This window comes from Sphaeramia orbicularis, chromosome 4 (genome assembly GCF_902148855.1).
Source record: "Sphaeramia orbicularis chromosome 4, fSphaOr1.1, whole genome shotgun sequence".
Lineage (NCBI taxonomy): Eukaryota > Metazoa > Chordata > Actinopteri > Kurtiformes > Apogonidae > Sphaeramia > Sphaeramia orbicularis.
This window is the reverse complement of record NC_043960.1, coordinates 24064119-24087907: the sequence shown is the minus strand read 5'-3', so window position 1 is coordinate 24087907 and position 23789 is coordinate 24064119. Positions and strand designations below refer to the sequence as shown.

The following is a 23789-nucleotide window of genomic DNA, read 5'->3' as shown; positions in this document are numbered from 1 at the left end:
GACGTAACATTCTTATTACATTTTGAACTTTTATTACATAATGGGAATTTATTACATAACGCGGCTCAACAACCCTTGCAGGACTTTGGTCAGGAGTTGTCAGCTTTCCACACACATGAAGATATTTTTGATTGTCGGCCCTGACCTGTTTCAGAGCTGACTATCGGGACAAACTCACTCTTAACACACCTCAGACTACAGAATCATCTAATAAGACATAAAATAATTTGGCGTTTGTCATCCTTGGTCGGGAAGGGGGAAAATCGGGACAAAAACAGCCCGATTATCTTTAAGCGTGTACTCCTCTTAACTGCTCTTCTCTCCTTCTATCTTTGTGTTTCTGCACAGTTGGTGTGTCCAAAGAGGCTGCAGGAAGTCTGACATCTCTGTTGGTTCAGCCCATATCCGCCCTCTTGGCCAGCACCTTACTGTCCTCTGCTTCCTCAGCCCCAGGTGACCTGTGTACGCCTATCGCCATGCCCCCCAACACAGGTAAGACTGATGATAAGCAGTTGGAAAAACCAGTGGTAAAACATCTGCGATCCAACAGCCAACCTTGAGCTGCACAACAGGTTTTAACAATGAACATGTAGTTAAAGTTAGAGAAAAGTTGAAGTGTTTGACCAGCTATCACCTCAGATTTAGACTCATCATCATCATCATCATCACTTGACTTCCTATTACTGTATGTACTGTTAGTCACATTAGTCCAGTGGTTCCCAGCCTTTTTTGGCTCGTGACCCCATTTTAACATCACAAATTTCTGGCGACCCCAGACATTCAAAACAAAGACTTCTTTTTTTTTTTTTTTTTTGCTAAAATTAATTTGTTTTTGATCATGTAATAGTTTGCTATACTATGTTGCAAATAAACATTAATTTTAGATGACATTTAGTCTATATAATGTATATTATTATGGACGGAGGCAGAAAAGCCAGGTGTAGATTACTGCACAAAGTGAGAATTTTATTTTCCTTGGTCAGGATATGTACAGTCAGTCCAGCTTGGATTTGCAAGGCTGACAATTAATACTGAACAAACAAGAACTCAAACTATGAATTATGAAAGAGCTGCAGCATCTGAAACCAACCACAATGAACATTTGAAAGATAAACAGAACCACAGTGCTTCAGTTTCAGCTTCACAGTTTGTCTTTAATGTATTGGGATTGTCTCTGTTAACTCACCGTATATTTTTTATTAGTATGTTTATTTATTTATTTATTTTTAATTTTTATCAATTACTAGAAATTTCAGGCGACCCCATTTGAATTCCAGGTGACCCCACGTGGGGTCCCGACCCCAAGGTTGAAAAACACTGCATCAGTCCCTTACTAATGCAGTGTCACTTATCCTTCTCAAACAATATAAAGTAGAACATGAGGAGAAATGAAAAGGAAAACCACTTAAGCCATATTTATATACAGCAGGTATATTTTTCCATTATTCTATACCACAGGTACTAAATACATGGCCCATGGGCCCAAACTTGCCCGCTAAAGGTTCTAAACCAGTCTGGATCCACTCCAATCGAATCTGGATGAATTTGTGAAATGGGTGCTTCTATGAAACTGGTCCCTGAAAACAGGACAGAGTGGCGAAAAATTAAAGTCTCTTACATGTAATATACACAGTGGTGGTACACAAGAGGTAAAAAAAAATGTATAAATAAAAATCGATTACACATATTGATCTGCTTTTACTTATTTATATGCTAACCCATAAAGACCCAAACATCCACCAGCAACCTAAACCATCTGCTGATCTAAACTGTTGAATACCTGGTGAGCCTTTAATCCTATCAATACATATAAATAATTGAGGAAAAATACAGTTATTCATCTTTTCATGGTCATCAGATGATGAGAAGCTCTGTAGTTACCGTGGAAACACCGATATCTTCTACAACACTGATTAACCAGTAAAACCCATAGAGTTGGATCAGTGACAGTGGATGGACACATTGGGTTTATATTCAGTTAATGATAGATTTGACTGAAAAAGATACTTTTTCTTCATTGTTTTTCTGTTTCTGATTCAATAAACCCCAACTTAAATCTGAGCTTTTATGAATATCTACATGATCAGTGAATTAAATATAGGAAAATACCTGATTTACACTGAAAAATGCAAAATACAGAGGATAACATTATGATAAATGATGATAAATCACTTAAAAATGGTTAAATACAGAGAAAAATGCATTTGGGAACTGACACAAAAATAGCATTGTGTCTTTATGGGTTAAACTGTAGGTAGCATAATGTACAAAAAGGCTTTTAAATTTGGTAAATACACTTAAAGTGTGATATAACTGATACCAAACCTAAAATGTGAGTTTAGCTCTCTGCATGTGAGCTGCTGTATTTATATCACTCTGCTCCGTCTAAAAGCTTCAGCCTCACCACCGCCTACCTCCGCTAACATATTAGTCAGACTGTGCGGTGACTCACTGGGTTCATAACCTGGAATCTCCCGCAAACATGGCTGAGTTACAGTCATGGCCTCACACTCTTCCATACCCACTGGAAGTTTTCTAAAGTACCGTGTTGTCATGCACCATCACAACATTACCGAATCTTGAGATCACACGGTTACCGAACAATTCTCGCAGCCGCCAATGGTTACCCAAAAAAACGGGAATTTTTGAAGTGCGTATTGGCAGACATGAGCAAGTGGCAGCACTGCGAGACAGTGACCTCAAGCAAGTAAGCACACCCCCATTTTAGTAACCATTGGCGGCTGTGCGAGAATTGTTCGGAAACCGTGTGATCTCAAGATTCGGTAACGTTCCCTGGTCCCCTAGATCGCCAGATTTTTCCGTTTGTGATTTTTTCTTGTGGGGCTATCTCAAGAGTAAAGTGTACACGACTCGACCAAGAACTCTGGATGAGTTAAAACAGAGAATTCAGGATGAAATTCACAGTATCCCAGCTGAGATGTTGCAGCGGTCAATGAGGAATCTCAACGGCAGATTTCAAGAATGCATTCGTACAGGAGGACGCCATCTACAGGAAGTAATTTTTAAAAAATGAAAATTCCATCATTGTTTCTTAAAAGGCATGGTTTAAGGTTTCAGTTACTATGAATAAAATATTTTTCTTCCATCTTGGTTTTATTGGATTGTTAAAAAGTTCCCGTTTTTTTTTTGTGTCACCCTGTATTTGAAATGATCACAGAAAGTGTTTCCATTCTCCATTCACCTGTCAATAAAACAGTAGGGCGAAACTAAAAGAAATAACATATTGTATCTTTTTTTTTTCTCATTGTTTTCACTGTTTGACTGGCACTTTTTTAATCACATCATCTTATTACATTTCATTGTCCTTTTTCTTCTTTCTACTTGTAAAGGTACATTTGTCTTTGTTATTGACTGGGCCAGAGTTCACAATAATCACTACATGCTGAATGTGGAAAAATGGAGTTCAGTTGAGAATTAGTACAATTAGTATGTTTACTTACTGATGCAATAAGTATAATTAAACTATTATTAGACGTATACAGTGGTGGGGTAATGTAATCAGAATGGATAACGATATTGTTCACTGCAATTATCATCAACTCAGACTTCAGTATATAATGACTGTGCTCACTATGTATTGAGAAATGTGGCTATGAAATCATCATTTTATACAGTCCTGTGGTTTTCAGAGTTTTCCGGTGAATGTTTCAGTAAAGTAAGTTGCATGTCACTTTAGATTAACCCATAAAGATCCAAACAGCCACTAGTGACCAAAAGCATCAACTGGTGTAAAAATGTTTAATACCTGTTAATCCACTAAACCTATCAATACATGTAAATAATTGGTGTAAAATACAGTATATCATCTTTTCATGGTCATCAGATATGATCCATTTGGATATTCAGAGACTCCATAGTGAACATAGAGTTTGATTAATGATAGTGATTGGAGACACTTGGTTTATGTTTAGTTGTCAGTCAGTTTTTCGTCATTTTTTTCTGTTTTTGATATAATAACCATTAAATTTAATCTGAGCTTTTATAATAATCTACATGATCAGAAAATTATATATAGAAAAATACCTGATATTTACTGGGGAAAAAAAAGCAAAATACAGAGGATAATATTGTAATAAATGGAGATAAATCACTTAAGATGGTGGTGTTTACCAAAAAATGAAGATAAGAGGATGATGACGAAGGCTCCACTGACATTGTCTTGATTTTGTAAAAATATTTTATTTAAAAAAAAAATAAATCTAGCATCAAACGGGCACCATGGTCCACCTGTAGAACTGTCAGCCAATATGAAAGTCCCCTGATCTATATGTGACATGCCCTTATATACATCTGATGTTTACCTGAAATGTCCCTGAACACCTGGTTTCACTTAAAGGAAATTGATTCCCCACAACCTAGGAGGCTTCCATACCATATATGGCATAGAAGCCTATAGGGCCCCTCACATACCAATTTATTTATGAATTTTTTAAGAATATTTTTTCTACATTTACTTATAATGGCCAACCACCCACTGTGCAGTGTCTTAAATCAGCAGAAGAGCATGTTCAGAGACAGACTGCGCTCACTGAGCTGCTCCACTGCAAGATACGCAAAGTCATTTGTCCCTCGAGCAATAAGACAGTATAACTCTTTAAGTGGGAGGAGGAGTAGCTGGGTGGGGGTATATAGGAGGTAGAAGCTCACGAACACCTCTGTCCCTGGGGGGGTTTATGTTTTTATGCTTTTTTGCTTTTATGTTTTTATGTGATAGGTAGAAAACACATTTTGTCTTTTAATTCTACTTTCTTTTTAATCTATCTTATTCTTAGCTACTTATACTCTGCATTTATTTATTTATTGATTGTTGATGTGGTATGATTATTTTTGTGGAGTGGTGATTGCATTTTGTATTTTCCCTAGGGGATTAATAAAGTAAATCTATCTATCTATCTATCTATCTATCTATCTATCTATCTATCTATCTATCTATCTATCTATCTATCTATCTATCTATCTATCTATCTATCTATCTATCTATCTATCTATCTATCTATCTATCTATCTATCTATCTATCTATCTATCTATCTATCTATCTATCTATCTATCTATCTATCTATCTATCTATCTATCTATCTATCAACGGTACACAAAATTTTCAGTTCGGTACGTTTTCGGTTTTCACAGCCACGGTTCGTTTTTTCTTCGGTTCGGTACGGGAAGAAAGAAAACCCCTCAAAATCTCTTTAATACATTTATGAATTTTTGAACATTTTTCCCCCAATTTTTGGACACAATAGAATATAGGAAAACAGGAATAATATAATTCTGCTGCTATAAATCAAATAGAAAATAAAATAAACTATTAATATTACTAAATGTATTTTAAACATTAGTATTGCACTTCTCCCTGACAGGTAGTTTTGAACAAACAAAAAAAATCTAATCACAGTTCTGTCAGTTCACATTCTGCATAAAAATAACAAAAAAATTCAGCATGAAGTGGTACATTAACAGGAGGGTAAACTGGTATTCTGTTTAAACAAACTGAAGAGCAACACTGACAACAAACTTAACCAAATTATTTATTTTAGGACCGATAACAAACTGTTTAGGCCACTTTGTGTACTTGTGTGTGTGTGTGTGTGTGTGTGTGTGTGTGCGCGCACAAGGTGCGATTTGTCTGGGGGATGGTTTGTTTGATGTTTTTTTGTTTTGTTTTTTTGGTCGGAGCCGGGGAGGTGGGGGTGCGGTCCGGTCCATAACTAACGTAACTAACGCTGGCGTGAAACGAAAGTGAAACTTTATTTTTATATACTTTCAGTGGCCAACTCCGAGTTCTATTCCTCTGTTATACAGCGTGCGTGAGAGAGAGACACAAACAGAGAGCTAGTGTGAGTGTTTTAGAACTACCGTAGTTCCTAGGGGCCAAACAACATCCGTCTTATCACTGTGTCTTTCCTCGTTGTCTTTCACCGGGACCTGAAGTGATCCCAAACAGGACTGTAATGATGGTGGAGGGTCTTCAGTCTCTTCCTTCCAGGTTGACATCATATTTCTTGTTTTTTTTTTTACCTTATATCAGCTGCTATTTCGTATTTCGGATCAATGTGTGAGTCCTTCAATATGTCCGTGTGAAACTTGCGTGGATTTAAAATTCTGCATCAAACAATGTCTTTCGTTCCTTTTTGTTTTTCTCAACATACTGTGCCGTTTTGGTACAGCTGTGTACCGAACCGAACAGGTGTGTACTGAAACAGTTTGGTTCGGTATGCGTACCGTTACCTACCTGTCTGTCTGTCTGTCTGTCTGTCTGTCTGTCTGTCTGTCTGTCTGTCTGTCTGTCTGTCTGTCTGTCTGTCTGTCTGTCTGTCTGTCTGTCTATCTATCTATCTATCTATCTATCTATCTATCTATCTATCTATCTATCTATCTGTCTGTCTGTCTGTCTGTCTGTCTGTCTGTCTGTCTGTCTGTCTGTCTGTCTGTCTGTCTGTCTGTCTGTCTGTCTGTCTGTCTGTCTGTCTGTCTGTCTGTCTGTCTGTCTGTCTGTCTGTCTGTCTGTCTGTCTGTCTATCTATCTATCTATCTATCTATCTATCTATCTATCTATCTATCTATCTATCTATCTATCTATCTATCTATCTATCTATCTATCTATCTATCTATCTATCTATCTATCTATCTATCTATCTATCTATCTATCTATCTATCTATCTATCTATGGCGAAATTTCAAATGTCTATAAAAACAAATTTTCTTTCAATTTACTTCAAACTTGGCACACATATAGAGGCAATTGATCTGCTGACATCAGCACACGCATAGACATGATGACATCAGCTGGATCAATGCCAAAATAAGCTACAATATGTGTGAAGGGCGGGGTTTGTTGTGCCTGGCTCCACTTGTTTTTAGTGAGAATATTTCATATCAGTATAGTATCGATTAAAAAAAAAGAACAAGTGGAATAAAGGGAACACGGAGCTAATGGTCAGTCTTTCTGTTAAACGTACCTGCAGACTGGTCAGTGACTCATACACGATGCTACTCTTTATTTCCTGCCTCTCCTCACATATACTATCCTCTTAAAATCATCAGCTTTCATAGAGACTGTATGCATAGACCTGCTCTCTAACCCGTCTTTTATTGCATCCCCTTCTTTATTATACTTCTGTGTCCTTGCTCTTGTTATTTCATGCCGTTTAATTACTTGAACTACTTTTATTGCAGTCCAGTTTTGATTGCCTTGAAATGTGACCTCGCTCTTCAGCGCACCTCACGGTCAGGTCATCCTAAATGAGATGCACTTCTTAATTAACCTATTGTGAATGAGGTGAGAGAAGAGACGCAGGGACGAGCTCGTACTGTAAGAGCCGCCGAGATGGAGCACTGAAGAAAACAGATATTGTATGATTGGCATTTCCTAATCCCTCCTTGAAAGCAAAGACAGTAAAAACACAAGGGAATCAGGCCAGGACATCACAGACCCTCGGGACCCCCTTAGACAGGACACAAATCACTACATACTGCAGTGTCTACGCCAGAGATGTTTGTGTTCATACACTGCAAGGAAACTATGCCTCCTTATAGAGCAAAATCAGGGCTTAATTTGAGCCGGATCCAGCCAGGTCGAGATCTGGCACCTATTTAATTGGATCTGGCCCCTCTATGAAAAACTAATTAGCCTAAATGAAGAAAAAAAAAAGTTTATTGTTATCTGTTGTGTTAATCTTTATTCTCCATCGAAGTTACACAAATATCTTTTGTTCAGATGCATTTTAAGGTAAATTTTAAGGAAAACACAGATGTAGCAGGGACAGTCTAAATGCTTTAACCCTATAACACCAAACGTATCATATTTGATACATGAGTTCTGAAGCCCTCTACATGATCAGTGTGATATTTTTTCTCTTGAAAAACCTGATGTATACAATTAGATACATGCAATACACAGATAATCCACCAGGGGGGATGAATTCGTTCACCAGAGGCCTTCCCAGTGGCACTAAGATTGTCATTAATGAGGAAGGAGGAAGAACTTAGACAATTTTGAAAAGGAATTACCAATTTTTTAGACATGTTTGTGTTATGTTTTTGTTTGTTCAAAAATAATAGTATTTGAGTACTGAGACCCGATGTATCAAATATGATACAAAATTGAAACTCATGCATGGAAATTGATATTTGGGGAAAAAAATGGGTTCAGAAGGACCAATAAAGGCTCCAGTTTCAAAGAACTGGAATTTTCTGTCAGTGATTTAATGGTTCAGGCTTTAAGGGGTAAAAAATCTTAACACAGGTTAATGTCCGTAAACTGTGATCAATTATCATCTAATTTTGTGTGGACATCTCTAGTCATGCCCACTTTCACCTTTCCTAAAATCAAAACAAAAACTCCAATATTATGGATGCTGTCCGCATTCAGCCTTATTTTTCTGATGATTTAAACACTTTCCCTTCAGCGCCGCGTTTGAGTCCAGTCATTCACTCCGTCTTGACAATTTGTATATGAGAGAGAGAGAAAGAGAGAGAGAATTTTTAAAATAAAATAAATTTAGTGATGATTGAACGTGGTTTTTGGACATTAAGCTACGTTAAGCTTTTTTACATTAAGACTGTCCACATTACCTCCACCCCCGTTGGGAGTTGTTGGATCCACCCCCCCCTCTGCGTTCTGGTGCCTCCCACTTTACAAATTAAGCATTGAGCAACTGTAGCAAAGATCTGGGCAAAAAAGGGGAAAAATGTATCGCATTACTTTTTGGCCTACTGTGCCTTTAATATTAAAGGTAGAAATTTCTGACAAGCGCCATCGTGTAGCTCAGTCAGTTCCGCATCGGGAGTATGCCACCGGATTTCATGTAGCTTTAATACTTAAGGAGCTAGATCCAGAAGAAAACCGCCATTACGAGAAATGTGATTTTCGTGAATAACTACTGAACTAATAAGGATATAATTATGAATTCAGTTGCTAATGGTATGTTTTCATGGTCAAGGAATCTTAAAATATAGGTAAAATAAATATGGGACTAATATTTATGGTGGAAATCACAATATGGGGGAATTGTGCAAATCTCATGCAATTTGACTCAGGGATTTACAACGGGGTGTTCTATCAAATGGCAAAGACTGATCTGGATCTTTCAAAAAGTTATGGACAGATTTGGATGAAAATTTCAGGAAATATTGATACTGGCACAAGGAACAAATGATTAAATTTTGGTGGTGATGGGGGGGGGGGGGGGGGCACTGATCTGCCTTGGCGGAGTGCTTTTCTAGTTCGTACTGTCTAAGTACTGCCTTTTTAATCTGATTTCCAAAAGCCAGTCCAATCCTATCTAAAATCAAAATAAAACAGACATCAAGTCACTGTCATCCAAAAACACCAAAAATAGAATATGTGGGACTGTTTGTCTTTGCCTCATAAAAATGTTAGAATAATTATGCTGATATTTCATATTTATGTTACTTTCAACACATGCTGAGTTAAGAAAAAAAAATCTAACCATGTATTTGTCCTGTTGGGATTCCTGTTCTCTCTTATGTTTTCTATGCATCCAAGTTTTTTTCTTTAACCCTTGTGTGGTGTTCATAGTTTTGCTATTCAGTCAGTGTTCGTAGATGGACTTCAGTGTTTTAACACCGAATGCACTGATTTGCAGGACTAACATTGCCTTAACATGTCGTTATAGTTTGTTCTGTGGGAGATTTTGGAGTTTTTACATGTTTGTTTGGATCAGAATGAACAAAAACAGAAGCAGTATAGACAAACAACTCATTTTGTTTTTCTTTATTTTTGCTTCAGAGTACTAATACTTTTTTCTTTTCCCTATATGTCACCATTTGTATGGTTATATCAGACATATTGCAGCCTGTAGAAGCTTAAGTGCCTCTACATGTGTTTTTATAGCGGAATTAGCACATATTTCAGTGCAGCAGCAGCTAATGAACCAATCACAGCCATGTAGCGAAACAACTAATCACAGCAGAGTTAAGTGTTGCTCCTGCTGATTCAATCTAGCAGAAACCTTGGTTGGATTATTTCTCTCTATGTCACACCTACCCAGGCAGCAGCTCAACTTTTCTTTCCTCTCAAACTGAACTTGCATAGTGTTTCAGGTCAGCATGCCAACTGCTATATCTGGAAAAAAAAAAAAAAAGACACTATTAACATCGATTGAAAGTGTTAGGTCTTCACACTGATGATAATATAAGGCAGTGGTTCCCAACCTTTTTTGGCTCGTGACCCCATTTTAACATCACAAATTTCTGGCGACCCCTGACATTCAAAACAAAGACTTTTTTTTTTTTTTTTTTTGCTAAAATTAATTTGTTTTTGATCATGTAATAGTTTGCTATACTATATTGCAAATAAACATTAATTTTAGATAATATTTAGTCTATATAATGTATATTATTATGGATGGAGGCAGAAAAGCCAGGTGTAGATTACTGCACAAAGTGAGTATTTTATTTTCCTTGGTCAGGATATGTACAGTCAGTCCAGCTTGGATTTACAAGGCTGACAATTAATACTGAACAAACAAGAACTCAAACTATGAATTATGAAAGAGCTGCAGCATCTGAAACCGACCACAATGTATTGTGACTGTCTCTCTCAACTCAACATATATTTTTTATTAGTATGTTTTTTTGTTTGTTTGTTTTTTAACCCTCCGGTATCCTATCCAGCAAGGCCCTTACTAAGCACCAAGTGTGCCACACTTGTGCAATAATGTCAAAAAAAATTTCATACAGTTTGTTTTTAATTCTTTTACACTTTTTTCTATTTCATCAACTTGAGCCATAAATAAAAACACTAAATACTCAATAACTGTCACATTTTTTAACCCTTTAAATGCCATGTTTGTAATGTAAACAAACCATTTTTTTTAGATACAAAGAACAAAAAAAAAGTTTTTTTCAGTATACTACATAAAAAGTGGATCACATATTATTTGATTTTTGCAGCCTGGCATATGTCAGTGATTAACTCCAACACTGGTTAATTTGCGTTATTATTTTTGGCGCTAGGTCAAATGTTCAAAAATACGAGCATCTGTCACCAAGTGTGCGTAAAATGCACACCTATAAATCAAACTTTTAAATATTATATATTGATTTATTTTTCTGCTCTACTTTGATTTCATTTTTGTAAATCAAGGTCAGCCCTAATCATACATATCAAATGGAAGAAATAGTGTGTTTTAGGCACACTTGGGAGACAGATGCTAGTCTTGTAATTTTCTTTTGTTTACAATGTGCACATTTTAGTTGGTGGCCAGAATTTTAAAGATCATGCAAAAATGAACAACTTTTGAATTCTAGCCTTATTTAAATTGTGAAAAATAATATGAAGTTTTTTAAAACAAAGTGCAAAGTGTGCCTAAAAGGCGCACCCAGATACCAAAGGGTTAATCAATTAGGGGAGACCGGGGACAGTTGTAACATTTTTGACATTTCTGTCTCTAACTTTGAGCTCTTTTAGCCTAGTGTCTTCAAACTGCTATAGAATCTAGCTTCAAGTGTCTACTAATAAATGGCCTTGAACATGTCTGTGCAACACAAATAGAAAATGCATGACTTGATCTCAAACACAAGGAGTGAAATGTTACAGTTGACCCCATAGTTGGGGTCAGTTGTAACATACCTTGGGGTAGAATGTAACATTATAAAATCAGGGCCATAACAATGACTTAAGATATTGACTGACTAATGGAAAGAGTTGGATTTCATTTCATAAAGCTGGAAAACCAATCTGGACCAGCAGTTGAAGTCTCATCCCATGACTTTGGATGTTTGCAGCCACATTTTTCTGCAAACTGATGTGCAAGTTCTCTTACCTGTAATGTTAATCATATAAAAATGTTAAATATATCCCTATTCAATATGTATTTTATATATTGCCACCAGTATAACTTTCATAAATTCAGCCTGACTTATCCTTTACCAGTTCTTATGTGCTTATCTGTCTGGGACACAGTCCATAGTATACATTAGCAGCACCTTTCAGATACTCTGTCAAAATGTTTTCTTGTTCATCAGTGAACACCTTTGTTGCAGAGTATTAGCCGACTCGTGGAAGTTCACTTGATCCCTGATCTTCTAACTTTTTCCTCCCTTTGCAGAATCTATATAGAGTGACATGGCATATGCTGTACAATTTTGCCACAGATCTGACTGACTTTCCATGGACCTTTACATCAGTGGATGCCCTCTTCAAAATGTCGAGGGGCACCTCCCTGTCAGTCTTTCTCTTCTGGGACCTAGGCACATTAAAACTTAAAAAAAAAAAAAAGAGGCAGGGTTCCCATGGTCATGAAATCCTGGAAAAACAATTGAATTTTAGCTTGCGTAAGTTGTAACTAGAGCCTGACTGATATGGGATTTTTGGGGCCAATGCCAATACCGATATTGGGGGCTAAAAAAAAGCCGATGTCCAACATATCAGCCGATATCCGATATTGGCAGATAACCGATATATTGGCCAATCTATGAAATAAGAACACTGATCTACACAGGATATAATAATCTTATATTAGATAATTGTGGACAGGTGGATAAACAGTTGCATAAATCTTTATCTCACAAATATAATTTACACAACTTTCAAATGCAAACTATGCAATCACAAAAATAATTAGAGCAAAAAATATGACTTAAAACACAATTATGTTTTCACTCACAAATTTTGATGCGTCTGCCTCACGGCACTACAACTTCTTTTGTGGACTAAGGACTAAACTGAGCATGTGCAGAGTGAATTAGGTGAGTCCTAAGTTGTTCCTGATTGGAGCAATAGCAAGAGTTACAACTGACCTGTGTTGCAACTGTCCCCAGTCTCCCCTACACTATTAACACCCAGGTCTGCTGGCAGAATGAAACTGTGAGGTAGACAGGAAGTGCACGGACATGGGTGTGTGTGTGGGTGGGTGAATACTTCATAAGATGGGGGGGGGGGGGCGTTAGTAGTCCATCCTCATCAGAGCGCGTGAGCTAGGGGGGGTAGCTCCGTGATTATGTGATTGTGTGTGGGGGAGTGATGGCGTCATTGTCCGAGCAGGAGTGAAAGTGAAACTAACTCGCTTTAAAGTTCCTCTTATTCTCCGGGCAGCACGCACACACACACACACACACACACACACACACACACAGGAGCAGCGAGCGACAGAATCTCCGCGCAGCAAAAAAAGTTAATATATCGGCCACATCGGCTACATATTGGCTGATGTTGATTAATTAGTGATACACTATAATCGGCCTGAATAATTGGCCGGCTGATTAATCGGTCGGGCTCTAGTTGTAACATTTTCGAAAGTGTTACAATTTACCCCAGGCAAGTTTGTTACAACTGTCCCTGAGTGCATTAGTAATGAGCTCCCTTGCCGAACAGCTAGAAGCTAAAACATTACCACAAATAAACTGAATGAAAGATAGCTAAACAGACACATAATCAACATGATATACCTTTAATGAGTCTAACTACAAAGCAAGCCAAGTAATCATAAAAGTAATTTGAGCAAAAATAATTACTTTCTTACCACAAAATAATGTTTTCCCTCACAAATTTTGATGCGCCTGCCTCACAGCACTAGAACTTCCCATGTGGACTAAGGACTAAACTGAGCATGTGCAGAGTGAATCAGGTGAGTCCTAACTTGTTCCTGATTGGAGCAATTGCAAGTGTTACAAATGACCCGTGTTACAATTGTCCCCAGTCTACCCTATTAGTAATTTCAGGTGACGTGGGGTCCCGACCCCAAGGTTAAAAAGATTTGATATAAGGTGATTTTTTTATGTTTTAACCTCCTGAGATCCAGTAATGCGTTTTTATCCTCTGTAGTGGACAAGGGTTTTACAGCTTTACTTAAAAAGAAAAAATAAATAAACACTGTCCAATGCAAAGGACATCCATAAAAAAGGAAAAAAAAAACATAAATAAATTAAATAGAAAAAGAAATGTGTGTGAAAAAAACTGTTGCTTTATGCCATTCAATGCAATTATTTAATGGGAAAAAAAATCCAAAAATGTTACTTTCTGGTGTCTCAGGAGGTTGAAGTAGAAATATTACAAATAGTTTAAGTTGATTAAAGGTTATGTATTTATAGAAATATTCATAATTCTTTTTCATTTGTGTATAATCACCTGAAAAAAAGAAATAATTCTTTTCATCACCTTAGCCCATAAAGACCCAAACAGCTGCTGTCAACCATAATCATCTACTGATTTAAAATATTTAATAACTTCCAATCCACTAATCCTATCAAAACATGTAAATAATTGGTGTAAAATAGTTTGTCATCTTTTCATGGTCATCAGATATGACCCATTTGGACGTTCAGAGGCTCCGTAGTTACCATGGAAACACTGTCATTTTCTACAACATTGATTCACCAGTAAAACCCATGGAGTTGGATCAATGACAGTGGATGGAGACACTTGTTTTATGTTCATTTAATGATAGATTTGCTGATAAAGTCACATTTTCTTCAGTTTTCTCTTTTTCTGACCTAATAATGCTCAACTTTAATCTGATCTTTTATGAACTTCTACATGATCAGTAAATTAAATATAGGAAAATACCTGATTTTCACTTTAACCAATAAAGACCTAGAGCAACTTTTGTGTCAGTTCCCAAATGAATTTTTCTCTATATTTACCCTTTCTTAAATAATTTATCACCATTTATTATATAAATATATTATATTTCCTCTGTATTTTGCATTTTTTCAGTCAAAATCTGGTATTTTCCATTATTTAATTTGCTGATCACGAAAATGTTCATAAAACCTCAGATTAACGTTGAAGTTTCTTACATCAAAAACAAGAAAAAACTGAAGAAAATGTGACTTTTTCAGCAAAATATATCATTAACTGAACATAAGCCATGTGTCTCCATCCACTTTCATTTATTAAACTCCATGGATTTTACTGGTGAGTCAATGTTATAGACGAGGATGGTGTTTCCATGGTAACTACGGAGCCTCTGAACGTCCAAATGGGTCATATCTGATGACCATGAAAAGATGACAAACTGCATTTTACACCAATTATTTACATGTATTGATAAAATTAGTGGAATAACAGGGATTAAACAGTTTAGATCAGTATGGTTTTGGTCGGTGGTGGCTGTTTGGGTCTTTATGGGTTAAAAAATGCACATCTCAAAGGATAATATTGTAATATATGGTGATAAAACACTTAAGAAAGGTTAAAGAGAGAGAATTTTTTATAATTGCAGTAGAAGTAGCATTGGGTCTTTATGGGTTAAAATGAGTAGTTGTTTGTCTACAGGGAGCTTATATGTCTATTGCATTATACATACTTTCAGAAAAGCACATTTTATTAGTGTTTTCCATAAAGGCCAGTGCAGTTAGTTTTCCATTGACAATATAATCGACAGAGCTACATATCCACTGTAGTTCCAGACAAAGCCTCTATATTCGTCTTCGTTGTTAGTCTGTTATATCTTGCTGTTATCTCACAGGTTTGGTCAGATTTACCAGTTGCGGTCTGATCCTGTAAGCTGCTGGTTCACTGTTGGGAAACTAGGAACCTCATCCCTGGCATGTTAAGGTGGAACGCCTGAGTGTGCACTTACCTGGAGTGTGTACGTGTGCGAAGCAGACACAGACATGAGATAGATACAGTATTAAGGGCTAATTCCGGCTTTCGAGAGCGTAAATCCCCTCTTATCTTAGCATCATCGCCACAGACCTCCATCACACTGCCACCGTCAGCTCCCTCCCTCCTCTATTTTTAACCCATAAAGACCCAAAACATCCATCCACGACCAAAATCATTCACTGATATAAAATGTTAAATACTTGTTGATCCGCTAATCCTATCAATACATGTAAACAAGTGGCGCCAGGCATAACAAACCCCACCCCTCGCACATATTTCACCCATTATAAGAAAATAGGAGGATTTTAAAAATTCATAATAATTTTGAACTTTGACCTACTGTTCCCAAAATGTAATGAGATCCATTTTGCATCACTAACAATCTATAAAGTCAATTTGGTATGAATTCAACTTACAGTTTTGCTGCTACAGATATGTGAAATTTCGTCCATTATTTAAAAAAAAAAATAGGACCAATGGCCCTGTAGCTTACCAGCCAAATTAAAAGCTTTGGGAAATGTATCCAGATGCCATTTATTATCACCCAGTTATGTGTATTTATTCTATTACAGAAATAGCCCATGTTTTGGTCATATTCCAATCGGATCTGTAAAAAATTCAAATTCCAACTTCATATCATTGATACTGATTTATTGGATCAATCCACTTCTTATCTGTTATAATGGGAAGATTTTTCAAAGTCGCACCAAATCCAGAATCTGATCTAGATTGAAATAATTTCAATACCTTGTGTTGGCATCATCATACAGAAGCTGTATACCAAGTTTGAAGTCAATCAGAACTGGAGTTTGGGAGAAAAAGACGATTGAAATTTTTTCCCCATAAGAGCCCATGTTAAATTTTCCGTAAGTTCCCGGATCCAGAAGAAGATCCTGATCAGCATGTGGACATTATGTTTTGGTCATCTCCCCATCAGGGCTGGACTGTAGAAATTTACACTGGATATCGTTTATATTTACTGAGTTAGTGTATCAATCCACTTCCTATCTCTTATAATGGGGGCATTTTTCAAAGTCGCACCAAATCCAGAATCAGATCCGGATCCAAATAATTTCACTAACTTTTGTTGACATCATCATAAAGAAGCTGTATACCAAGTTTGAAGTCAATCGGAATTGTAGTTTCGGAGAAGAAGACAATTGAAATTTTTGTAACGGACAACAGACGCCGACAGATGCCGCATGACGACAATAGCTTACGGCCTATCGGCTGGTAAGCTAAAAATGGGGGGAAAAAAGATTACTAATAATCATACAAAAATTAAGACTTTGACCTAGTTTTCCCAAAATGTAATGACGCCTACTCTGGGTCACTGGCAATCTTTAAACCCATTTTGGTATGAATTCAACCAACAGTTTTGCTGCTACAGACATGTGAAATTTCGCCCATTATAAGAAAATGGGGAAAAAAAAAGATTTAAAAAATTTATCAAAAATTTTAACTTTGACCTACTTTTTCCAAAATGTAATTAGATCTATTCTGGGTCACTGGCAGTCTATAAACCAAATTTGGTATGAATTCAACCAATAGTTTTGCTGGCAGAGTGCTAACAATTAAACAAACCGAACCAAAAACAATATTCGTTACCTCCCCTTCGGGGGACGGGGTAATAATTGGTGTCAAAGTTTGTAACAGTTTGTCATCTTTCATGGTCATTTGGACGTTCAGAGGCTCCATAGTGAACGTGGAAACACCGTCATCTTCTACAGCATTGATTCACCAGTAAAACCCATGGAGTTTGATAAGTGACAATGTTTGGAGACACATGTTTAATGTTCATTTAACGATAGATTTGCCGATAAAGTCACATTTTCTTCAGTTTTCTCTATTTCTGACCTAATAACCTTCAACTTTAATCTGAGCTTTTATAAACTTCTAAACGATCAGTGAATTAAATAAAGGAAAATACCTGATTTTCACTTTTTAAAAATGCAAATTGCAAATGGTAATATTGCAATATATGGTGTTAAAACTGATTCACCAGTAAAGCCCATGGAGTTTGATCAGTGACAATGGTTGGAGATGGTTTTTTTATGTTCAGTTAATGATATATTTTGCATAATAATGTGTCTTTTTCTTCATTTTTTTTCTGTTTTGGATAGAATAACCCTCAAATTTAATCTGAGTTTTAATGACCATTTAATTAGTACATTAAATGTAGGAAAATACCTGATTTTCACTTAAAAATGCAAAATACTGAGCCTAATATTAGAGTAAATGATAAATGACCTCAGAAAGGTAAAAGAAAAAAAATAATTTGGGAATTGCCAAAAAAAAAAAAAAGCAGCACTGGGTTTTTGTGGGTTAACTCAGTCAACAACCCCCTCCTTTCCAATTTTTTTTTTTTTTTAGGTGGGATAGCTGCCACCATGTTTTCCCCATTGTACACGTGTACGCTCCGTCCATTTCCATTTATTCCCCAATAAATCCAAGCAGCTGGTCACTGAGTGGAACACTGCTTTCTGCCGTTTCCCACATTGCGCAGATAACAACCATACACACTCTCACAACACAGTTCGTCACTGTCATGCACCCGATGTGGCTCAAACAAGTCATGCAATCAGTGAAGCACCTCGAAAAAAAAAAAAACAGTGGCCACAGATGTGAGCAATTGATTCAGCAGTGCAGGGGGTGGATTGTGCATCTCATGTCACTCTTGCCTCGAAGATGCTTTCAACCGTGGCGTGACGGTTATTGTTCTTGAATAGTAATCTTCACCTTCCGACTGTTTTCAGTTTTAGCAAAAATAAATGCCTTTTTAATTTAGCATCTACTGTGGTTTCTGTATATTTTAGACGTAAATTATTATCTTTTTTTTAATGATTTTTTTTTTTAGTCCTCATGACCTAGAACTAATGTCATAAAAAAATAGAAAATAACTAAAATGCACATAAATTCAAATTACATTACATTTAGCAGACGCTTTTATCCAAAGCGACATACAAAAGAGAGGATCAAATCAAGCATCAGTGTGAAAGTACAATAAGAAAAACATTATCAAGTGCAAGAAAAACTGGGTGATATGCAATTGTAGCAACATGAGGACAGAACAAAAAAAAAAAAGATTTGTTTAAGGAGAGAAGTCAAGTCAAGTCAGGGTCAGCTTTATATATCAAGCACTTTAAAAACAACACAGTTGGCCAAGGTGCTGTACACAGACACAAACACATAAAAGACTGAATAAAAACAAAAGTAACTAGAAGCACTCGGAGAGCGCAGACCTCTGCCAAGGCAAATCAGTGCTGACACTCCCCCCCCCCCCCCCCCTCCCCTGATCACCACCAAAATTTAATCATTTGTTCCTTGTGCCAGTATCAACATTTCCTGAAAATGTCATCCAAATCTGTCCATAACTTTTTTGAGTTATCTTGCACACAGACAGACAGACAGACAAACAGACAAACCAATGCCAACAAAAACATAACCTCCTTGGCAGAGGTAACTATACATCAAGAAATAAACACTAAGTAAAAAAACACATGTTGATAAATAAGAAAGAACCTACTTTGTTAAGTTAGTAAAAAAAAAAAAAGTGATAAGTATTGGCACAGATATAATTATCCTAATTAGTTTTGATTTTATATGATTAATTATACTCCAAATAGTATGATAGTACTGGTCAACAATAGTTGCTACCAGAAGAGAAATATCTGAATTAGGTAAAAACAGGTAATTCTGGAACATTTTACCTAAATTAGAAGCAGTGACTTAAAATTTGAACTCAGAATGTCTTCAGCAGAAGCAGTGTAATCACATATTCATCATGCAAAAATCTTCATCCTATGTGTGTGAATGCATTGTTCAAGTACTATTCTCCTTATCAATCAATAATGATATTTTTTTTATTAGGGCTGTCAAAATTAACGCATTCATATGGATTAAGCCTTTATTTTGATTAATCTGATTAAAATTTGAACACAGTTAACCCATCTGCAGTACAGAATGACTCTGAACATCTCTGCTAACACATTTCAGGCAGTTTGTCCAAGTAGAGTTAGCATCACACATGAACAAATGGGCAGTTGGATGGAAGACACTAAACAGCACGTTGACCTCTGGATGGAAATATAAGGACAAAAAAACCCAGGACGGAACAGCTGTTTCAAGTTGTTTTGTTGAAACTGTTGAAGGTGTTTAATAAACACGTTAAGTGCATATACAGGGGTTGGACAAAATAATGGAAACACCTTAAAAATCAACAAAATATAATTTAATATGGTGTAGGTCCGCCTTTTGCGGCAATTACAGCCTCAATTCTCCGAGGTATTGATTCATACAACTTGTGAATTGTTTCCAAAGGAATTTTAAGCCATTCTTCAGTTAGAATACCCTCCAACTCTTTTAGAGACGATGGCGGTGGAAATCGACGTCTTACTTGAATCTCCAAAACTGACCATAAATGCTCAATAATGTTGAGGTCTGGGGACTGTGCCGGTCATATGAGATGCTCAACTTCATTAGGATGGTCCTCATGCCATTCTTTAACAATTCTAGCTGTATGGATTGGGGCATTATCATCTTGAGGTGAAGGTGTTTCCATTATTTTGTCCAACCCCTGTATACTCCCTTATTTCTTGAGTCTGTTCGCTCATGCAAACTGAAATGTGATTAAAATAGATTAAAAATGAATGATATTTAATTGTGATTAATCAAAATTAATCCACATTTCAGGCTACACGGTGGTGCAGTGGTTAGCACTCGTGCTTCACTGCAAGAAGGTCCTGGGTTTGATTCCAACCTTTCTGTGTGGAGTTTGCATGTTCTCCTCATGTCTGCGTGGGTTCTCTCCGGGTACTCTAGCTTCCTCCCACCATCCAAACACATGCACTGATAGGTTAATTGGTTAATCTAAATTGCCCATAGGTGTGAATGTGAGAGTGATTGTTTGTCTCCATATGTTCAGTCTGTGATGAACTGGCGAAATGTCCAGGGTGTACCCCGCCTTCCCCCCTATGTAGCTGGGATAGGCTCCAAGCGACCCCCGTGACCCTAGTGAGGATAAAGCAGGTTCAGAAAATGAATGAATGAATAATCCACATTTCTGTGATTAATCTGATTAAATATTTGAATTGTTTGACAGCACTAATATACATGTTTAATACAGTAACTTATTACTGTATTTATGCAGTGCACATGTCTGTGTGGTTTACAGTTGTTCTCAAAGTACCCCTCCTCATAAACATAGACTGTGTATTTTTTTACTCTGTGCATGACTCGATCTTAGTTGTTTTTCAGATTGTTTTTTTTTTTTTTTCTAGTGTCAAATACTACTGTCGTTTATTGACTTTATTTTATTGACTTTTGGTTTTCAGAGTCATTTTAGTGCATTATCCTCCCTGTCTTTTCAGTGCTTTTGTTTCTTTACTGGTATAAATGCTGTTTTGTAACTACTCTGCGTCTGCCAGTGGCTATTTTACGATATTTTTCGTGCATCAGATGCTGGTCCAGTTCTGGCAGGGTTGTTTGTTATTGAGCAAAGTTTTTTTGTGTGTGTGTGTGTGTGTGTGTGTGTGTGTGTGTGTGTGTTCTCACTGTTAAGAAATCAGGCATCTGTGCAGACTGAGTGTTATGTACATCCAGTGGTTCTGCAAGGTAGGTTTCTTTTTTCGAGTGTTTCCATTACATTAAATGAGCTCAAAAGAGGGAGAATGGTTGAGGGAAAGAGACAAAAGGGAAGATAAAGAGAGAGAGCGAGAGAGATGTAATCTGTCTCCAATCGATTGGCTGCACCTCTGACCACTCCTGGGATCCCACTATCATTTGTTTCCATCTGTCTGCCTCCTTTCATTTTTTTTACGCTCTTTTTAATTCCTTTTCTCCTTATTTTTCACTTCTAATTCCCATTCAATTAAGGCTGGCTGTATTGGCTGACCATTGGTTAATTGCTCAGGGGCCCTCGATGGAGATCGGCAGACCTTAACAAGATGATGCAGTCAACCTCACACTGCTTGAAATGCTGTGTGTGAATGTGTGCATTTGTGCATTCAAGCATCTACATTAGTTCTTTGGTCTATTAGCATTCTGCCTTTAATGCACATTTGTGAATATTAGCTTATTTAAAAGACCCATTTCTTTTTCAGTCATTGATAGTTTCACGTCCCTGTTGTGCAACACATAAATGCACATACTCAGAACAGGAAGAAGTATTATTGATGTTTTTTCTGCATATTTTGTTAGCATTTTATTCATTTAATTCATTTATTTACTAGGTATAATGCAGTGAAATACAGTAGACATATAGAACATCTGATTCTCTGCACAAAGAGCATATAGCATTAAGCTAGTTTGCAACTCCCATCTCTAAGAGCACCACCCTAGAGCTTTGTGAACATGTAATCATCATCATCATCATCATCATCATCTTTATTTCCAGACTCAGGAGTCCATTTAAAAACAAACAAGCAACAAATAAAAATAAATTTTAATTAAAATGGCAGGTTAAAAACACAGACAAAACATCGCCAATATTATAAAAGACAACTGTACCAGTGTCACCACAAGGATAACTGGTATCACACCGAACTATGACTGGGATTTGTCAACAGCATAATGATGGAATTATGAGAATCGTTCAATTGACAAATAAATTTGTACATTACGTTTCTCATGAGAGCCTGAAATATGTTAACTCCTGCATTACAAAATCACTCACTTGCACTAATCCATGGAAGTTTTGTTTCTTTGTCTTTTATTTCTGTCACTAAAATGCTACATTATTCACAATATTTGCATTATCATCAAGAATCAAACCACCAGTTCATATGCTGTGTCCCGGACGAGCCCCCAAAATGTCACAATTTGGTTCAGTCCACCACATTGTCTGTTCATGACGTTAAGTGTATTATTTTATTAAATTAAAGCAACAAATTAGAAGGTGCCTATATAGATCTGCAATGTCTATGTACATGAAGAGTTAAAATGAGTTGGTGTTGCCTCTCTATGGTCTGACTTCTACCCATCAGCCTTTTGAAAAAAACGGGAAAAAAAAACACTTGGCTATCAAAAGATCAAGACCAGATGGGACCGACTCCAGATCTCACTTCCTGGCCTGTCTGTGAAAAAGCCTATGTGATTCCTTCTATCTGTAGTCACGTACCTGTGTATGTGTGGTAGTATGTCCAGCTTTCTCATCTCTTGAGCCCTTTTCAATTAATTCACTGAACACACTCTGTACCCATCAAGCCTCAGGGCTTTGGCTCCGAGTCTGAGAGGTCTGTCAGCTGACTGGATAATTACTGAGCTAGTCCATCATTGACTCAAAGGTATGTTTCAAGCCATTACTTATAATAGCAAGGCAAACAGATTTCACACACTGATCTTGATATTACCAGTAAAAACTGCAGTACTGGGGGGAGAAGAACCCCTTGAAAGCATGATTCTGGTTAAGCTTATTATCTAGAATGTTTGTGGAACAGTCTGTCTTCTAAAACTTTAGGGCCTAAAAAAAATCATATTGATAAAAAAAAAAAAAAAATAGAAGTTGGGGGGAAAATAATATTTAGACTCAACACAATTTATGCTTAATTTATCTTAAAGACTTTAAAGGAGTGATATTTTGCTTTTTTTAAATGGAATTATGCATATTAAAACATTTCCCTGTGGTTTACATATACTGTAAATGCTATGCTTGGGTCTGAATTCTTCATTAATTCTACTCCACAGGTCCATCTTCAACCCTATTTCTGAGTAATGACACCAGAAAGGTTGTTTTGAGCGCTGGCCCTTTAAATGCACATGAGCCACTTCAGGCCCCGCCCCCTCCAGGTTGTTGGCTGTGCTGCTCTGTCCCGTTCAACCAACAACTGAACATTTTAGGTTATTGGCTCAAAGTTTGGACATATTTTCAGTTTGGACTACAACTGCTGCTGCTGCTGACAGTCAATTATGGCGTACTCGGAGAAATGTTCGTCAGAAGTCTTGACCTTATATCTGCAAATGTCATGATGTAACTAGTTATAAAATGTAACAAATTAAGAAGGAATTAACCCATAAAGTCCCAAACATCCATCGGCGACCAAAATCATTCACTGATCTAAAATGTTTAATACCTGTTGATCCACTAATTCTATCAATACATGAAAATTATTGGTGTAAAATGCAGTTTGTCATCTTATCATGGTCATCAAATATGACCAATTTGGACGTTCAGAGGCTCCGTAGTGAACGTGGAAACAC

The 23789-nt window shown here is 36.8% G+C and overlaps 1 protein-coding gene across 1 annotated transcript in view; it reads left to right on the top strand.

Annotated features, from left to right (window-relative positions):
- Positions 1 to 23789, top strand: part of naaladl2 (N-acetylated alpha-linked acidic dipeptidase like 2) — an 801028-nt gene that overhangs the window by 354968 nt on the left and 422271 nt on the right. Inside the window, exon 7 of the mRNA XM_030132744.1 lies at positions 349 to 492. Within this exon, the coding sequence (XP_029988604.1) occupies positions 349 to 492 (144 nt within the window). The remainder of the gene's footprint in view (positions 1 to 348; positions 493 to 23789) is intronic.